At 46.1% G+C, this 15,041-nt stretch overlaps 1 protein-coding gene across 6 annotated transcripts in view; it reads right to left on the reverse strand.

The window, feature by feature from the left end:
• Positions 1–5,750, reverse strand: part of DYNC2I1 (dynein 2 intermediate chain 1) — a 110,464-nt gene extending 104,714 nt beyond the window's left edge. For 2 of the 6 annotated variants that reach the window (XM_024790703.2, XM_011729939.3), the window contains exon 1: positions 5,544–5,716. In XM_024790703.2, coding sequence (XP_024646471.2) covers positions 5,544–5,558 — 15 coding nt within the window. In that variant the 5' untranslated portion in view covers positions 5,559–5,716. Of the gene's footprint in view, positions 1–5,543 lie in introns of all 6 variants that reach the window. The other 4 variants (XM_011729943.3, XM_011729940.2, XM_011729938.2 and 1 more) reach the window with 3 other exon arrangements.
• Between the last annotated feature and the right edge of the window lie 9,291 nt (positions 5,751–15,041).

Raw genomic sequence — 15,041 nt, forward strand, 5'->3', positions numbered from 1 at the left:
CTGCCACCCAGGCTGGAGTGCAGTGGTGCTATCATAGCTCACTACAGCCTCGACCTCCTGTGCTCAAGCAATCCTCCCACCTCAGCCTCCTGAGCAGCTGGGGCCACAGAATAGCACCACAATGCCCAGGCTTTTTTTTTTCTTCAGAGATAGGGTCTTGCTATGTTGCCCAAGCTGGCCTCGAACTCTTATCCTCAAACAGTCCTCCCACTTCAGCCTCCCAAAGTACCAGGATTACAGACATAAGCCGCCACACCTGGCCAATAGCCATAAATTAACCTACCAATGTCATACACTGGACACCAGAATTCATAACCTACAGTTCAGTGATGTATAACCAATCAATAATCAATAATCAATGTCACTTCTGTAAAACAATGGGAATTCTTGACAAAGTGTTTTGTAATCCTCCCCTCTGCTGATTTGCCCTTTTCTCTTTAAACACTCGAGCCTCTCCTCTGTTCTCTGGAGCACCTGCCAGTGTTTCCCAGGCCATGGCCCTAATAGTCTCTATAATTAATTTTGCCTGAATTTTCTTTACGTTAACGACACCAACGTGAATTCTCAGAATTATAGACTGGAATGAGCAGGGCCACTAATGGCCACAGCAGTGTGCTTCACTAACCCTGTATGGCAACACACCAAACTAGGCACACACAAAAAGACCCAGAGTGCAAGGCTGGCTCCCACCTTTAGGACTGAGACGTAATTTACCTTTTGCTGTCCTCGTTTTTTTCAAAATTCTTTACACTATAATTTTTAAGTTATCAAATTACTTAGGGCCAAATTATGAAATGCAGCCTATCCAGGTCTTCATTCTATTACCTGACTGTGTAACTGACGCTCCCTGGTAGGAAAAGTGCTCCCAAGAAAACGGACACTAAGAAAACTAGGATGATCAGTTTCCATCGCTGAATTCAAGGTTATTCCCTACAGTCACCGTAATTCACGCACCTAGGCCCTGGCTGGTGACCACACCGGCCGTTTCTAACACTCCGTACTCCGTGTGACAAATGTGGCTGCAGGGAGCACCCGTGTTTTCGGTATGCGTGTAGTTGCAGATTCAAGTCCCATCTGCGAGCTGCTACATCAAAGCGGCAGATGCCTAAAACGCGGATTGCGCTGAGTCTACTTTGTAGACAGAGCTGACCTCAGGCTGATTCCTTTCTAGACTTGGCTGAACAGATGAGAAGTGTGGGTGGGGTGCCAGACGTTGGAGTGGTGGAACAGATTTCATTCTGTACCTGCAGGCAGGACAGGAAACAGCTGAGCTCCATTCTGTTTGCGCTGAGGTGAGGGAGGGTTTCAGGGGAGAACCCGGACTAGGGGAGCTCAAGTGAAAAATTACAAAGGCTGGTCAGTGTAACTGAGATTAGGCTCGCTGTGTCTGCTAGCTGATATAATTACAGTAGTTAGGATTCTACGTTCCCAGAGAGACTGGAACAGAGGCCCTCCTGTCCTTTCTGCTCTTTTCAAAGACACTCCTGAATTGCAGATTTAGAGACATCTCAAAGGGACAGAGAAGGATTCATAATTTAAGCCCTTTTAAACTCTCTTTAAAAAGGATGTCAGGGGCTTATCCTCGGGTGTTGGCTAAAACAGTAAATTATTCTGACAGCCCTGAGCTCTTCCAGACAACCCTGAGCTGGGCTGTCCCAGAGTTGGCCTTAGGCTGCTAGGAGCCGTGGTAAATTTTCGTCAAGAATCAGCACAGGGCTTTGAATGGAGAGTTCACGCCAGAGTTTCTGCGGTTCTCAGGAGGAACCCCACAAGCGGATCAGTGAGGACCAGCCTGGAAATCCCACCTTACCTACTCTAAAACATTCAGCCTTTCTAAATGAAACGGCATTGCACTGTACTAAACAGGTCACATCACTAGCACATATCTCACATCAAAATTAAAAGGGCAGAAACTTATTTTAAACTAAGAATAACCTAAAACACAAACATACATGTTTACATTTTTCAAGCTATGATTAATAAATTTCATAACAATAAACTCACACATTACCTATCAATTGTTTGGTAGGTAACAAAAAAACTTAGAAATTTCTAAAATTTTCATTGACCATAAAAATTAATAGTCATATACATTGTAAGCAAGATAAATTAAAGAGTTTTTAAAGAGCTAATATTAAAGAAAATTGTCACCATGCAGGCAGGTATAAAGCCTGCAAAGACACCATTAAGTTTTTTTCAATAGCTATGACATACTGAAACATGGTATGATCTCAGTACAAATAAAGAACATAAAACTATTTATATTCATGATATCAATTACGTGAGCAGCTAAGTACAATGAAACAAACTGAAGGAAAAGCTTGGTATATACTAAAAGCTATAATACCAGCTGGGCAACGTGGGTCACGCCTGTAATCCCAGCACTTTGGGAGACTGAGGCAGGCGAATCACCTGAGGTCAGGAGTTCCAGACAAGCCTGGCCAACATGGTGAAACCGTCTCTACTAAAAATACAAAAAAAAATTAGCCCAGCATAGTGGCACGTGCCTGTAGTAATCTCAGTTACTTTCGAGGCTGAGGCAAGAGAATTGCTTGAACCCAGGAGGCGGAGATTGGAGTGAGCTGAGATCACGCCCACTGCACTCCAGCCTGGGGGACAAGAGCGAGACTTTGTCTCAAAAAAAAAAAAAACTCTAATACTAAAATAATCCAATACAATTGTATTCCAATAATGTCATGAAAACTTTATCCTTCCCCTTACCTTATGAAATAGACTATACTAATTAATTCTCTATCACAGCATAATAGATACATAATTAGATTATAATGACCCATGGGTTAACTTTCTAAAAAGTTAAAGACCGATTTGCAATTGAGAACCTGTTACAGGAATTGATTAGTTGCCATGAAATATCCAGCTCTGAGGTTCTGTTGCTTTTGCTACTTTAAAAATGTTTATTTACTGGCTGGGCACAGTGGCTCATGCCTATAATCCCAGCACTTTGAGAGGCTGAGGCAGGCGGATCAAGACCAGCCTGGCCAACATGATGAAATCCTGTCTCTGCTAAAAATACAAAAATTAGCTGGGCGTGATGGCACACATCTGTAATCCCAGCTACTCGGGAGGCTGAGACAGGAGGATCACTTGAACCTGGGAGGTGGAGGTTGCAGTGAGCTGAGATCATGCCATTGCACTCTAGTGTGGGCAACAGAGCAAGACTGTCTCAAAAAAAATGAAGTTTATTTATTAAATATGTATCAGAATAAAACCCCAAGTGATGGTCAAATGTCAAAAATAACAAATGGAAAAAGATCTATAACAAACTACATCCATATTCAGAACATCACAGATAAAGATCCTAAATCTTCTGGAGAGAAAGAAAATGTTACTCACAAAGATATCTCATCAGTCAAACACACTGCTAAAAGACAACAAGTATACCATCTTCAAAGTTCTGGGAAATTATTTCGCTCTTAGAATTAATTCTATGCTGAGCCAAACTCTTAAACAATCTATCAGTACAATAAGGATGTTCTTAGGGCGTACAGTTTTCTTCCCACATATACTCTTGTCTAAAAAGGTATGCGATAGGCCAGGCATGGTGGCTCACACCTGCAGTCCCAGCACGTTGGGAGGCCGAGGCAAGAAAGCTGCTTGAGCCTGAGAGGTGGAGGCTGCAGTGAGCCGTGAGCACACCACTGCACTCCAGCCTGGGTGAAACAGCAAGACTCTGTCTCAAAAACAAAGAAAAGAAAAAGGTACGTGAGGATATACTCCATTGGAAAAAGCAGGGAGATTTCAAAAAAAAGACACTTGATCCAAGAAACAGTAGGCCTAACCCAGAAGCACAATGAGAAAGAATTCCCGGATCATAGCTCTGTGCAGGTCTAGAAAACAATTTGTCCTGATGAGAACATAAAGTCAGTGAGCTCTCGGAAGAATTTCTTTTAAGAGGATTTCATTAAACAGATAATATCACATTAATAAGCTAGAAGACATCCTAGGGTTTAAAATTTTAAAACAGCATGTGTTCTTTTTTGCCAAAAAGAAAAAAAAAAGGCAAATAGGGCCATTTAAGAAGGACATGGTCCAAATATGAAGCAAAATCCATTGTGGTACATTAACTGAATGTAAGAAAAGACCCCTTTGACCCTGACACCAGACAGGGCCAGGAAATTAGTGGGTTTAGGGAGAAATGGAGAGTGTACGGCAGTAGCTTCCTAATCTTAACTAGGGGAAAGTTAAAAAATATTATCTAAGGTTGGCCGGGCGTGGTGGCTCACGCCTGTAATCCCAGCACTTTGGGAGGCCAAGGCAGGCGGATCACCTGAGGTCGGGAGTTCGAGACCAGCCTGACCAACATGGAGAAAGCCCATCTCTACTAAAAACACAAAAATTAGCCGGGCGTGGTGGCGCATGCCTGTAATCTCAGCTACTCGGGAGGCTGAGGCAGGAAAATCGCTGGAACCTGGGAGTTGGAGGTTGCAGTGAGCAGAGATCACGCCACTGTACTCCAGCCTGGGCGACAGAGGGGAATTATCTTTTAAAAAAAAAAAAAAAACCGAAGTCAGGAGATCGAGACCATCCTGGCCATCATGGTGAACCCTCATCTCTACTAAAAATACAAAAAATTAGCTGGGCGAGCTGGCGCAAGCCTGTAATCCCAGCTACTCAGGAGGCTGAGGCAGAAGAATCGCTTGAACCCTGGAGGCGGAGGTTGCAGTGAGCCAAGTTCGCGCCACTGCACTCCAGCCTGGTGACAGAGTGAGACTCCGTCTCAACAACAACAACAACAACAACAACAACAAAACACCCTAAGGTTGATATAACAGAAAATACAAATTAAGGAATATTATTCAACACATAAAGGTAAGTGATAGGGGAAAAAATAATAGGAGTGAAGGTAGAAGAAAATGTATGCAAACTAAATTACTCATCTTTTGATGGGGAATCAATAGACAACAGAATAGTACAGTAATATCTAACATTTATTGAGTGTTAATGAAAGCAGGCACTGGTTTGGTCGATGCACTTTTACACATAATATCTCACTTAATCTTCTTAAACACCCTATAATGCTGCCATTATTATTGTGCCCATTGAATGAACTAGGAAACAAGACCTGTTAAGTAATTTTGCCAAGGTCATACAAGTAAAAACAAAAGCCGGAATTCCAACTCAGGCACCCAGGCTGCACTCTCTCAACCTCTTAAACTGTGACAAGTCATATTTAAACTTAAATCAGCTAAAATTGAATAAAATTTTAAACGTGGCTCCTCCGCCATCCCGGCCCCGCAGCAGGGGCCGAGGCCGCCCCCAGGCCGGGCGCGAGGAGACCGGCCACGGCGGCGACCGCAGGCCTGAGGCTGCACACACCGCCTCTCCCGACTGCCGGGAGCCCGACGGCCAGCCGCGCCTCCATTTCCGTTCCTGCCTCGGAGGCACCGCGGCTCCTCCGGGAAGCCCCGGCCCGGTCGAGAGAACCGCTGCGCAGAGGGAGGGCGGCGGCGGCGCTGCTAGCGACGCCCGGAGGAGTCCGCGAAGCTCCACCACCCCTCGCCCAGACCCAGCGCCGCACCGACCTTCCCGGGTTCCATTGCTTCTCGCAGGCCCGGGCAGCCGCGGTGTCCTCGGCCCCGGCCAGGCACGGCCCACCCCAAGGAGGCCACCTGTAGCCCCGCACACTTCAGCAGGCGCGTCCCAGCGCCTAGCAACCGGCAGGCAGGAGCAGCAGAGGGCCGAGCGGCCCTGCCCAGCGGGCCCTGCCCAGCGTGCCCTGCGGTCTCTCACAGTGCGCCTGTGCATTCCCGGCATTTTTAACACCTGGCAGGCAGGAGCAGAGGAAGGCCGAGTGGTCGCTGCTCGGCGTGTCCGCGGCCCCTCCCAATGCGCCTGCGCTTCCCCGGCTCCTAGCAACCGCCAGGCAGGAGCAGCAGAAGACCGAGCGGTCGTTGGTCTCCCCAAGGGGCAGGTGCAGTACCCTGACTTGTGGTGCCGAGGCTCTCGTCTTGCCCCAACCCGCCCCGGATTCCCGCGGGACCAGACCGACAGTCGGGGAAGATAGAAAGGGAGAGCAGATCTTGGGAAGAGCTTTACATTTGAATAAGGCTTTACACTTAACCGATTATATTCCCATATGTCGTCTTTTGATAAAAACAAGCAGTAAGGTAGGCAGGACTCAACGTTGAGAGACTATTTTTATACAACACGTAAGGGAAAATCAAAAACTCTCAAGACCCCCGAACTCCTTCAGCCAAAGGGAAAGTTAGGCCTGAAAGCTTGAAACCGCCTTTCCAAAATTATGACTAAGACAGTGAAAGAAATGTAACTTAACCTACAGCACCTTGCTTCTAACCTCCAAGGTGTCCTTGTTCCTTCCCGGCAGTAGGCTGAACTAACTTTGGGAGAAACTTAGTTTATAGTTTATAAACACAGATGGTAACAGTCCTTTCCCAAAGCAGGCCTTCTTCTTGTCTGGGAACTTGATTGCCTTTGTAGGACTGATGTTAGCCACAAGATTAGAAATTATGGTTTAGAAGTCATGCAGCTGGAGGCTACAATATTCTGACCCTCCCTAAACTGCTCCTAAGATCAGTGTTTGAGATATTTTGCAGACCCTGAACTTCATGGATCAGCTGGCACCACCCAGATCAATAAACTGGCTCATCTGACCTTGTGGCCCCTCACCCAGGAACTGATGAGGGCAAGAAGACAGCTTTGACTCCCTCTGATTTCATCTCTGACCAATCAGCACTCCTGGCTCACTGGTTTACCCCAGCCCAAGTTACCCGTGAAAACTCTGATCCCTGAATGCTTCAATGCTTGAGGAGACTGATTTGAGTAATAATAAAACTCTAGTCTCCTGCACAACCAGCTCTGCATGATTTACTCTTTCTCTATTGCAATTCCCCTATCTTGATCAGCTCTGTCTAGGCAGCGGGCAAGGTGAACCCCTTGGGTGGTTACAAGCCGAGTCACCCAACACCCTCTTCCAAATGCATGGCTGTTGCTTCGCAAGCTGCAAGGCTCCTGCCAGCCAGGCCCCCGTGAAGGCAGGGCCGGGCACCTCGGCTGCCACAAGTCTCCCAGGCGTAAATGTTTTGCTGGCCTGGAAACCTTTCAAGATGTGTGTCCTCCCTTAAACAAAGACATGCCAATTATAACTTTAGATCTGCAATTTAAGTCTGAAACCACCTCTGCAAGAATTAGAACTGAGAAAATTATGACAGTGAAAGAGATCTGACCTGACTCCATCTTGCTTCTAACCTCCAAGCTGTCCTTGTCCATTCCTGGTTGTAAGATAGTTTAACTTTGAAAGAAAGGTAACAGCCCTTTCCCAAAATGAACGCCCTTCTTTTTTTTGTTTGTTTGTTTGTTTTTTATTGTTATACTTTAAGTTCTGGGGTACATGTGCAGAACATGAAGGTTTGTTACATAGGTATACATGTGCCATGGTGGTTTGCTGCACCCATCAACCCATCATCTACATTAGGTATTTCTCCTAATGCTCTCCCTCCCCTATCCCCCCACCCCCCGACAGGCCCTATGTGTGATGTACCCCTCCCTGTATCCATGTGTTCTCATTATTCAACTCCCACTTATGAGTGAGAACATGCAGTGTTTGGTTTTCTGTTCTTGTGATAGTTTGCTGAGAATGATGCAAACCCCCTTCTTGCTGGGGACTAGATGGCTTTTGGAGGACTAACAAATTAGCCATGAGATTAGAAATTATGGTTTAGGAGTCCTGCAGCTAAAGGCCACAAGATTCTAAACCTCCCCAATTACTCCTACAGATAACATCACTATTGTAAAACCTAAGATTGGTGCCTGAGACATTTTCAGTCCCTGTACTCAATGGGTCAGCTGGTGTAACCCAGATGGATAAACTGGCTCATCTGGTCTTGTGGCCCCCACTCAGGAACTGACTCAGCACAAGAAGACAGCTTCGACTGCCCGATTTCATCTCCAATCCTACCTATCAGCGCTCCCCACTTCTCAACCCCCCCACCCACTAAATGATCCTTAAAACTCCAATCTTCAAATTTTTGGGGAGACTGATTTGAGCAATAATAAAACTCTGGGCTGGGCATGGTGGCTCATGCCTGTAATCCCAGCACTGTGGGAGGCTGAGGCAGGCAGATCACCTGAGGTCAAGAGTTCGAGACCAGCCTGACCGACATGAAGAAACTCTGTCTCTACTAAAAATACAAACTTAGCCAGGCGTGGTGGCACATGCCTGTAATCCCAGCTACTCAGGGGCTGAGGCAGGAGAATCTCTTGAACCCGGGAAGGGGAGGTTGTGGTGAGCCAAGATTGTGCCATTGCACTCCAGCCTGGGCAACAAGAGCAAAACTCCATCTCAAACAAAACAAAACAAACAAACAAACAAAAACTGGTCTCCTATACAGCTGGCTCTGCAAGAATTAAACTCTCTCTCCATTGCAATTCCCTATCTTAATAAATCAGCTCTATCTGAGCAGCAGGCAAGGAGAACCTGTCCAGCGGTTACAAGTGCAGCTCATAAAAACTAAGGTCTAAAACGAAAGACTGTTCAACTTCACACTGATAAAGTAGATTACAAGTGTGGACAAAAAGAGTCAACTCAGTAAAATACTTGAAGAGATTTATCCTGGGCCAAATATGAGTGACCAATGGCCCATGACACAGCCCAGGAGAGCCTGAGGACATGTGGCCAAGGTGGTCAGGGTACAGGTCAGTTTTATACATTTTAAGGAGACATGAGACATCAATCGATACATCTTAGATGTACATTGGTTCGTCTGGAAAGGGGGGACAAGAAGGCAGGACAGTATGGCATCTTCAAAGTCATAGTCTGATTCAAAAGTTCTCTGATTGGCAGTTAGTTGAAAGAGTTATTATCAATAGAAAGGGCCGGGCACAGTGGTTCATGCCTGTAATCCCAGCACTTTGGGAGGCCAAGGTGGGCGGATCACGAGGTCAGCAGATCGAGACCATCCTGGCTAACACAGTAAAACCCCGTCTCTACTAAAAATACAAAAAATTAGCTGGGCATGGTGGTGGGCGCCTGTAGTCCCAGCTACTTGGGAGGCTAAGGCAGGAGAATGGCGTGAACCCAGGAGGCAGAGCTTTCAGTGAGCCGAGATCTGGCCACTGCACTCCAGCCTGGGGGACAGAGCGAGACTCCGTCTAAATAAATAAATAAATAAATGAAAAGAAAGGAATGTACGGGTTACCACAGGTTGTGGAGACCAAGAAAACCTTGGTCACTACGTGCAGATGAGGCCTCCGGGTAGCTTCAGAGAGGATCGATTGTAAATGCTTCTTACCAGACTTAACCCTATTCCATCTGTGATTCAAAAAGGAAGGAGGGTATCATGAGGCATGTCCGTCTCCCTCTTTCCATCATGTCCTGAACTAGTTCTTCAGGTTAAGTTTGGAATGCCCTTGGCCAAGGAGGAGTGGTCCATTCGGATGGTTGGGGGGGGTCTGAGAATTTTATTTTTGGTTTACATCCTCCCCTTGTGGCCAACATTTGTCAGAGGCAACACCAGTGGCCACCGAGCTTTTATTTTGTTCCATAGCATTGCCAGGGTGACATGGCTGCCTGCCCTGGACCTGTCCTGTCTCTCGATAGGACACCTTATGGCCAAGAGACTTAGAGTCAAAAGACTTGCAGCCAATTAAAACGTTCTAGGCCAAATGGGAATGGACACAGACAAGCATTCATTAACCCTTAAAAATTTAAGTAAAAAGCCAACAAACAAAAAGCCAAGGGCGTGGGTACAAACCTGACTGAACTACTGTAATCTTGGTTTTAGTTATAGACTTACAGTAATCAGCGATACAGAACATAAGCATTGATAAAACCTTTTAAGCTAAGGATTTTTAGAGACTTTTGTTGTGCTGCAATGCTTTTTATGGTCGTTTAGTAATCTGTCCTATAACAGCTGATAAACTTTATTTTATTTTATTTTATTTTTTTGAGATGAAGTCTTGCTCTGGTCCCCCAGGCTGGAGTGTAAGGGCACGATCTCAGCTCACTGCAACCTCTGCCTCCAGGGTTCAAGCGATTCTCCTGCCTCAGCCTCCCGAGTAGCTGGGATTGCAGGCACCCTTCCACCACACCTGGCTAATTTTTGTATTTTTGGTAGAGACAGGGTTTCACCATGTTGGCCAGGCTGGTCTCAAACTCCTCACATTGTGATCCACCCACCTCAGCCTCCCAAAGTGCTGGGATTACAGGTGTGAGCCATCATGGCTGGCCGCTCTGAACTAATTGTCTCCCTCAAAACCAGCCCTTACAGGCTGGGCGCGGTGGCTCACACCTGTAATCCCAGCACTTTGGGAGGCCAAGGCGGGCAGATCACAAGGTCAGGAATTCCAGACCAGGCTGGCCAACATGGTAAAACCTCGTCTCCACTCAAAAAACAAAAATTAGCCAGGTGTGGTGGCGGGCACCTGCAATCCCAGCTACTCCGGAGGCTGAGGCAGGAGAAACGCTTGAAACTAGGAGGCAGAGGTTGCAGTGAGCCAAAATCAGGCCACTGCATTCCAGCCTGGGTGACAAGAGCAAAACCCCATCAAAACAAAACAAAAAAACAAACAAACAAACACACACAAACAAAACCAGCCCTTACAATCTCAGGCACCCAGCTATTCTGCTATAGTCCCTGGTCCTAGAGGGAGGGTGCTTGTATAGTCTTAGCAGCGGGGCATTGGCCGTGAAAAGCAGGCAGGCACAGTGGAATGCCCAGGGGCCAGTACCGTATCGCTCCAGAATTCCGTGATTGTGGCTTCCTTGGAGGTAAAACAAGAAGAGATAAATAACATTAATAATTTGACAATCAAAAGGGTATTTGTGTGTCAGAACAGAAAAAAGAACCTATTCTGCTGGGGCACCAACTATAAATATGAAGAAAAATTATAGCCTGGTGCTGTTTACAGGATTCTTGCAGCCGAGAGATAATTTGTGATTCAATCTGCACTCAAAAACAGAAGTCACGACTGTCATCAGTAACAAGTGTTACACTTTTCATTTGACTCAATTTCTCTCTAGCTCTCCTCTTCTAATAGACATTATAGTTAAGACCAATTTCTGTGGAAAAATATGTTTTCGTCTTATTATACTTAGCCTGATTATTTGCATAAAGTGCAGCAAGAACCAATTGACTATAAAGGCTCTTTTTAAGTTGGCTTTGCTAGAACTTTATCTAAAAATATGTTAGTCTTTTTTTTTTTGAGACAGTTTTGTTCTTGTTACCCAGACTGGAGTACAATGGTACGATCTTGGCTCACTGCAACCTCTCCACCTCCTGGGTTCAAGCAATTCTCCTGCCTCAGCCTCCTGAGTAACTGGGATTTCAGGCACCACCACCACACTCAGCTAATTTTTGTACTTTTTGTAGAGACGGGGTTTTGCCATGTTGCCCAGGCTAGTTTTGAACTCCTGAGCTCAAACAATTCACCTGCCTCAGCCTCCCAACATGCTGGGATTGAAGGCGTGAGCCACCATGCCCAGCCAAAAATATGTTATTCTAGTCAAAGCCCTGATAAAATAACCAGTGTCTCCAATTATCCTGTTTCAAAACAAAACATTTAGACTCTTACTAAATGTATGTGAATAACTATATTATCATAAAATCACAAATAACTTGCAAATTTAGTCAAACTCAGATAGAAAGGTAAATTTGTTCACAAAACCCAATTGCTCTAAACTGTAAATAACTCAAAATTATTTCCTTGACTCTTGTTTAACAAGAGCAGCAGACTGCCAAACAAGATGTCATTTGTTCCTCTGGAAACTGTCATTCACGACCAAGCAGCCCTTGTTGGATGAGAGCTGTTTATCCGGCTCCGTAGACTCCAGCAGCTCCTCAGAGTTAGTCTTGGGGAAAAACAGGCTCCCTACTCATAAGCATCTCCTCCTTGCCACCCCAGGCAACAAGATCCTATGCAAACTATTTTTATTTTATTATGGAACTCCTTTTTTGGCACCATTATTCCTATTAGCGAAGGGATAGCTTCAGTTAACATTCCATAGCAAGTGGAAGCTCTCCAGTCCAAAGGCCCAGGAGTCATTGGGAAGTGCCCACAGGTTTCTGCCATAAGCCCCAGTAAATGCTCCACAGAGGGCTATGAAGTGGAGGATTTGTCCCAAGCAAAACTCCAGCTTCTACCCTATGTTCTGCGGGCTCGGGCAGTCTTACTACTTCCCATTTAACATGTACAATTGATGGCAGTGGCTGATGCCATCACAGCAGCTGCAGCAGGGAGGCCTGGCTGGGGCTGCACACTCCATGAAGCTGGTTGGAGCCACATCCCTTCTGAGTTGGGACGGGAGCTCTGTGGGTGTTCCCGCAACCTCCCAAACTGTGGCTGTGGATTTGTGCCTCCCTGTGCTTTTGCCATGGAGTGGCCGGGAACAAGCAGGATCTGCCCTCCCAGGTGCAGCTACAGCAGCTGGACCTGCATTTGCATACCTGGGCCTCCCACTTCCTGGAGTAGGCAGGAGCTGGGAACAAGCAAGAGCCCTGGGCCCTTCCGAGTTGGTGGGGTGGGAGCTCCCAGGTGCAGCTGTGGCCACCCTCCCAGGTGCAGGACCCGGTGTCTCTGTAGCCTGCACCCTCAGGGGCCCCAGGAAGGACCTCCTCTCCCCACTCCCCATCTCTGCAGGCTCAGGGGTGTCTGCTCCCACTGCCTGGCCTCTCTCTGCTCCTAGCGCCTACTCCAATCTCTGAGCAGGGGCTGGGTCCGTGAATGGCAGTGGGAGGCAGATTGATTCCTGGGCAAAAGGGGCCAGGCCCCCAGTAAGGCCCCACGTCTAGGCCAGGGAGGGCCTGAAGGCTGGAGACCAGGCTGCCAGTCCTAGGCACCAGAGTGGGGGCTCATGGTGCCTCTTTGGGGCTGCCCTTGGCCACCCATGGACCAATCAGGATGCACTTCTTCCCCTCTGAGGTCCATAAAAGCCCTGGGCTCAGCCACAGCAGGGCAGAGGAGGAAGAAGAGTACCCTCTCTGTTGAGAGCTGCAGAGAGACAACCCGACAGCAGAGAGGAACCACCCTCTCCAGGGCCTCCTCTCCACTGAGAGCTGTGGACATCAGGACGACCAGCCGCAGAGCAGAGCTGCCTTCTCCAGGGCCTCCTCTCTGTAAGAACTACAGACTCCACACAGATGACCTGCCTACAGACGAGCTATCCACTGTGGGTCTCCTCTGAGCTACTGTAACACTCAACAAAGCTCATGTTAGTGTTGTTCACCCTCCACTTGTCTGTGTACCTCATTCTTCCCTGATGCAAGGAAGGATCTTGAGCAAAGGCACAGCAGTCACAGCGGTTTCTAGCCAGAAAATCAAGCCCCCAAAGATCCTGTAATATAATTAACATTTCTCAAAGGGCAGACTGACATGCCTTCAGTTTGATAGTTCTAGATAGGGGAAACATCCCTCAGCCAGATACAATATCCATTTTCATATGACATTTAGGTAAGAGTCACAACTACATTTCACAAAACTTATTTAAACAGCTCAAATTTCATAGTCCTATAAATCTGTACATGTTTATGTTCCCATCCCAGGAACGTTTCTTCTCTACCTGCAGACCATTTTACCTTTTCTAGTAAAAAGGGATTTGGGTTCCTAACGGGGAGCTGAGCCAAAGGACTCAGGCCCTTTTGTCAATCTTCATCTCAACATGCCTCAATGTAAGCTTTCTCATTATAACCTTTGCCTTTTGATTTTTCTTAAAATTTCTCCAATCTGAGTCAAATACAGAAAACTTGTGTGGGGCCCTTTCATGCTGGGGGAACAGCAGGGGTTCCCTTTGGTCCACCCAATTTTCGATGGTGTCGTAAAGACCTTTGTTTTAACCCCATCAGTTTTCATTTTATTTATTTCGTTTCTTAAAAACCATCTAAAGATTCCACCACCCTTCTGGGGCAAGTCCTTTAACTCCCTTTTGCCTTTCCCTTTTTTTTTTTTTTTTTTTTGTAACTGCCCTAATGTTTAATTAAGCATCTATAAGACTCATGGGGGACAGAAAATTTGATAAGGCTTCTCAAGCAGTAATATCACCGAAGGTGCCCACATAAAATGGACCCTTTTACCCTCAACATTTACCATGACCTGGGTAATAGACATATTCAGGGGAGAATATCCCAGTCATCACAAATCCAGTCCCACATGGTTTATATGTAAAGCATATCAGCTGCTTCATCCAGGGTGTTCCACTTAGCATTTTATAGGGAGAGTTGGGCAGTTCCCTTCTCAGGGCAAACAGACTTTACAGTGACAATTATCCACTAGGCTGTTCATTCTCCCAGGAATAACCTCTTGTGCAATTGGATCACATATATCCCTCAGGGATTGTTTAATAGCGAGCTGTGGGTCCTACATCAACCCAATCATGCTTTCATTCTGTAGCATTTACAGATACTGTCCACATCTGTCTTTAAAATGAAAGATACTGTCCATTGGATACTGTCCAATACAGTAGTTATTTTTACAATCTATTATAATAAATGTTTCTCAAGAAGCTCATGATACCAATCTAAAAATGGAACAATTCCTTTACATCATACCCTCTGGTTTTAATCGTTACTTGATTTTGCCCTTCCCCCACACTGACTGTCTTCTTAGCAACCACAGGTCTTAGAAGTCACTTTTGTTGCCTTGGCTAAATTTTTCCTTTTGTGGGTAGCTTTGAGGCTAGTGCCTGAACTGAGACAGATCCACATGGGAGCATGGTCCAGTGTTAAGGCCCAATCCAGCACTGTTGTACTTTCACTTTAGCTATTACAGAAAACAATAACCAAGGGATGAATATTTTGCTTTTTATTATTTTGAATTTCCTTATGCAGTGAGTGAGCTAACTTCCTGGGAGTATGAGTATGATCTCTCTCTGAATCCCACTGGTAGCTTTTACCTTCAGGAACAGAATGTAGCCCAGCTGCAGCTCCTTAAGAAGGGTGACCACATGGCCACCCAGGAGGCAAAGGTTTCTCATTCCATGCCTTTTTTTTTCTGTATCCATTTGGTTTCATCTATATAATTTTTTCCTTATTTTAAAGGAAATGTTAGAGTTTAAGGTTTAAGAGTCACTA

This window comes from Macaca nemestrina, chromosome 4 (assembly GCF_043159975.1).
Source record: "Macaca nemestrina isolate mMacNem1 chromosome 4, mMacNem.hap1, whole genome shotgun sequence".
Lineage (NCBI taxonomy): Eukaryota > Metazoa > Chordata > Mammalia > Primates > Cercopithecidae > Macaca > Macaca nemestrina.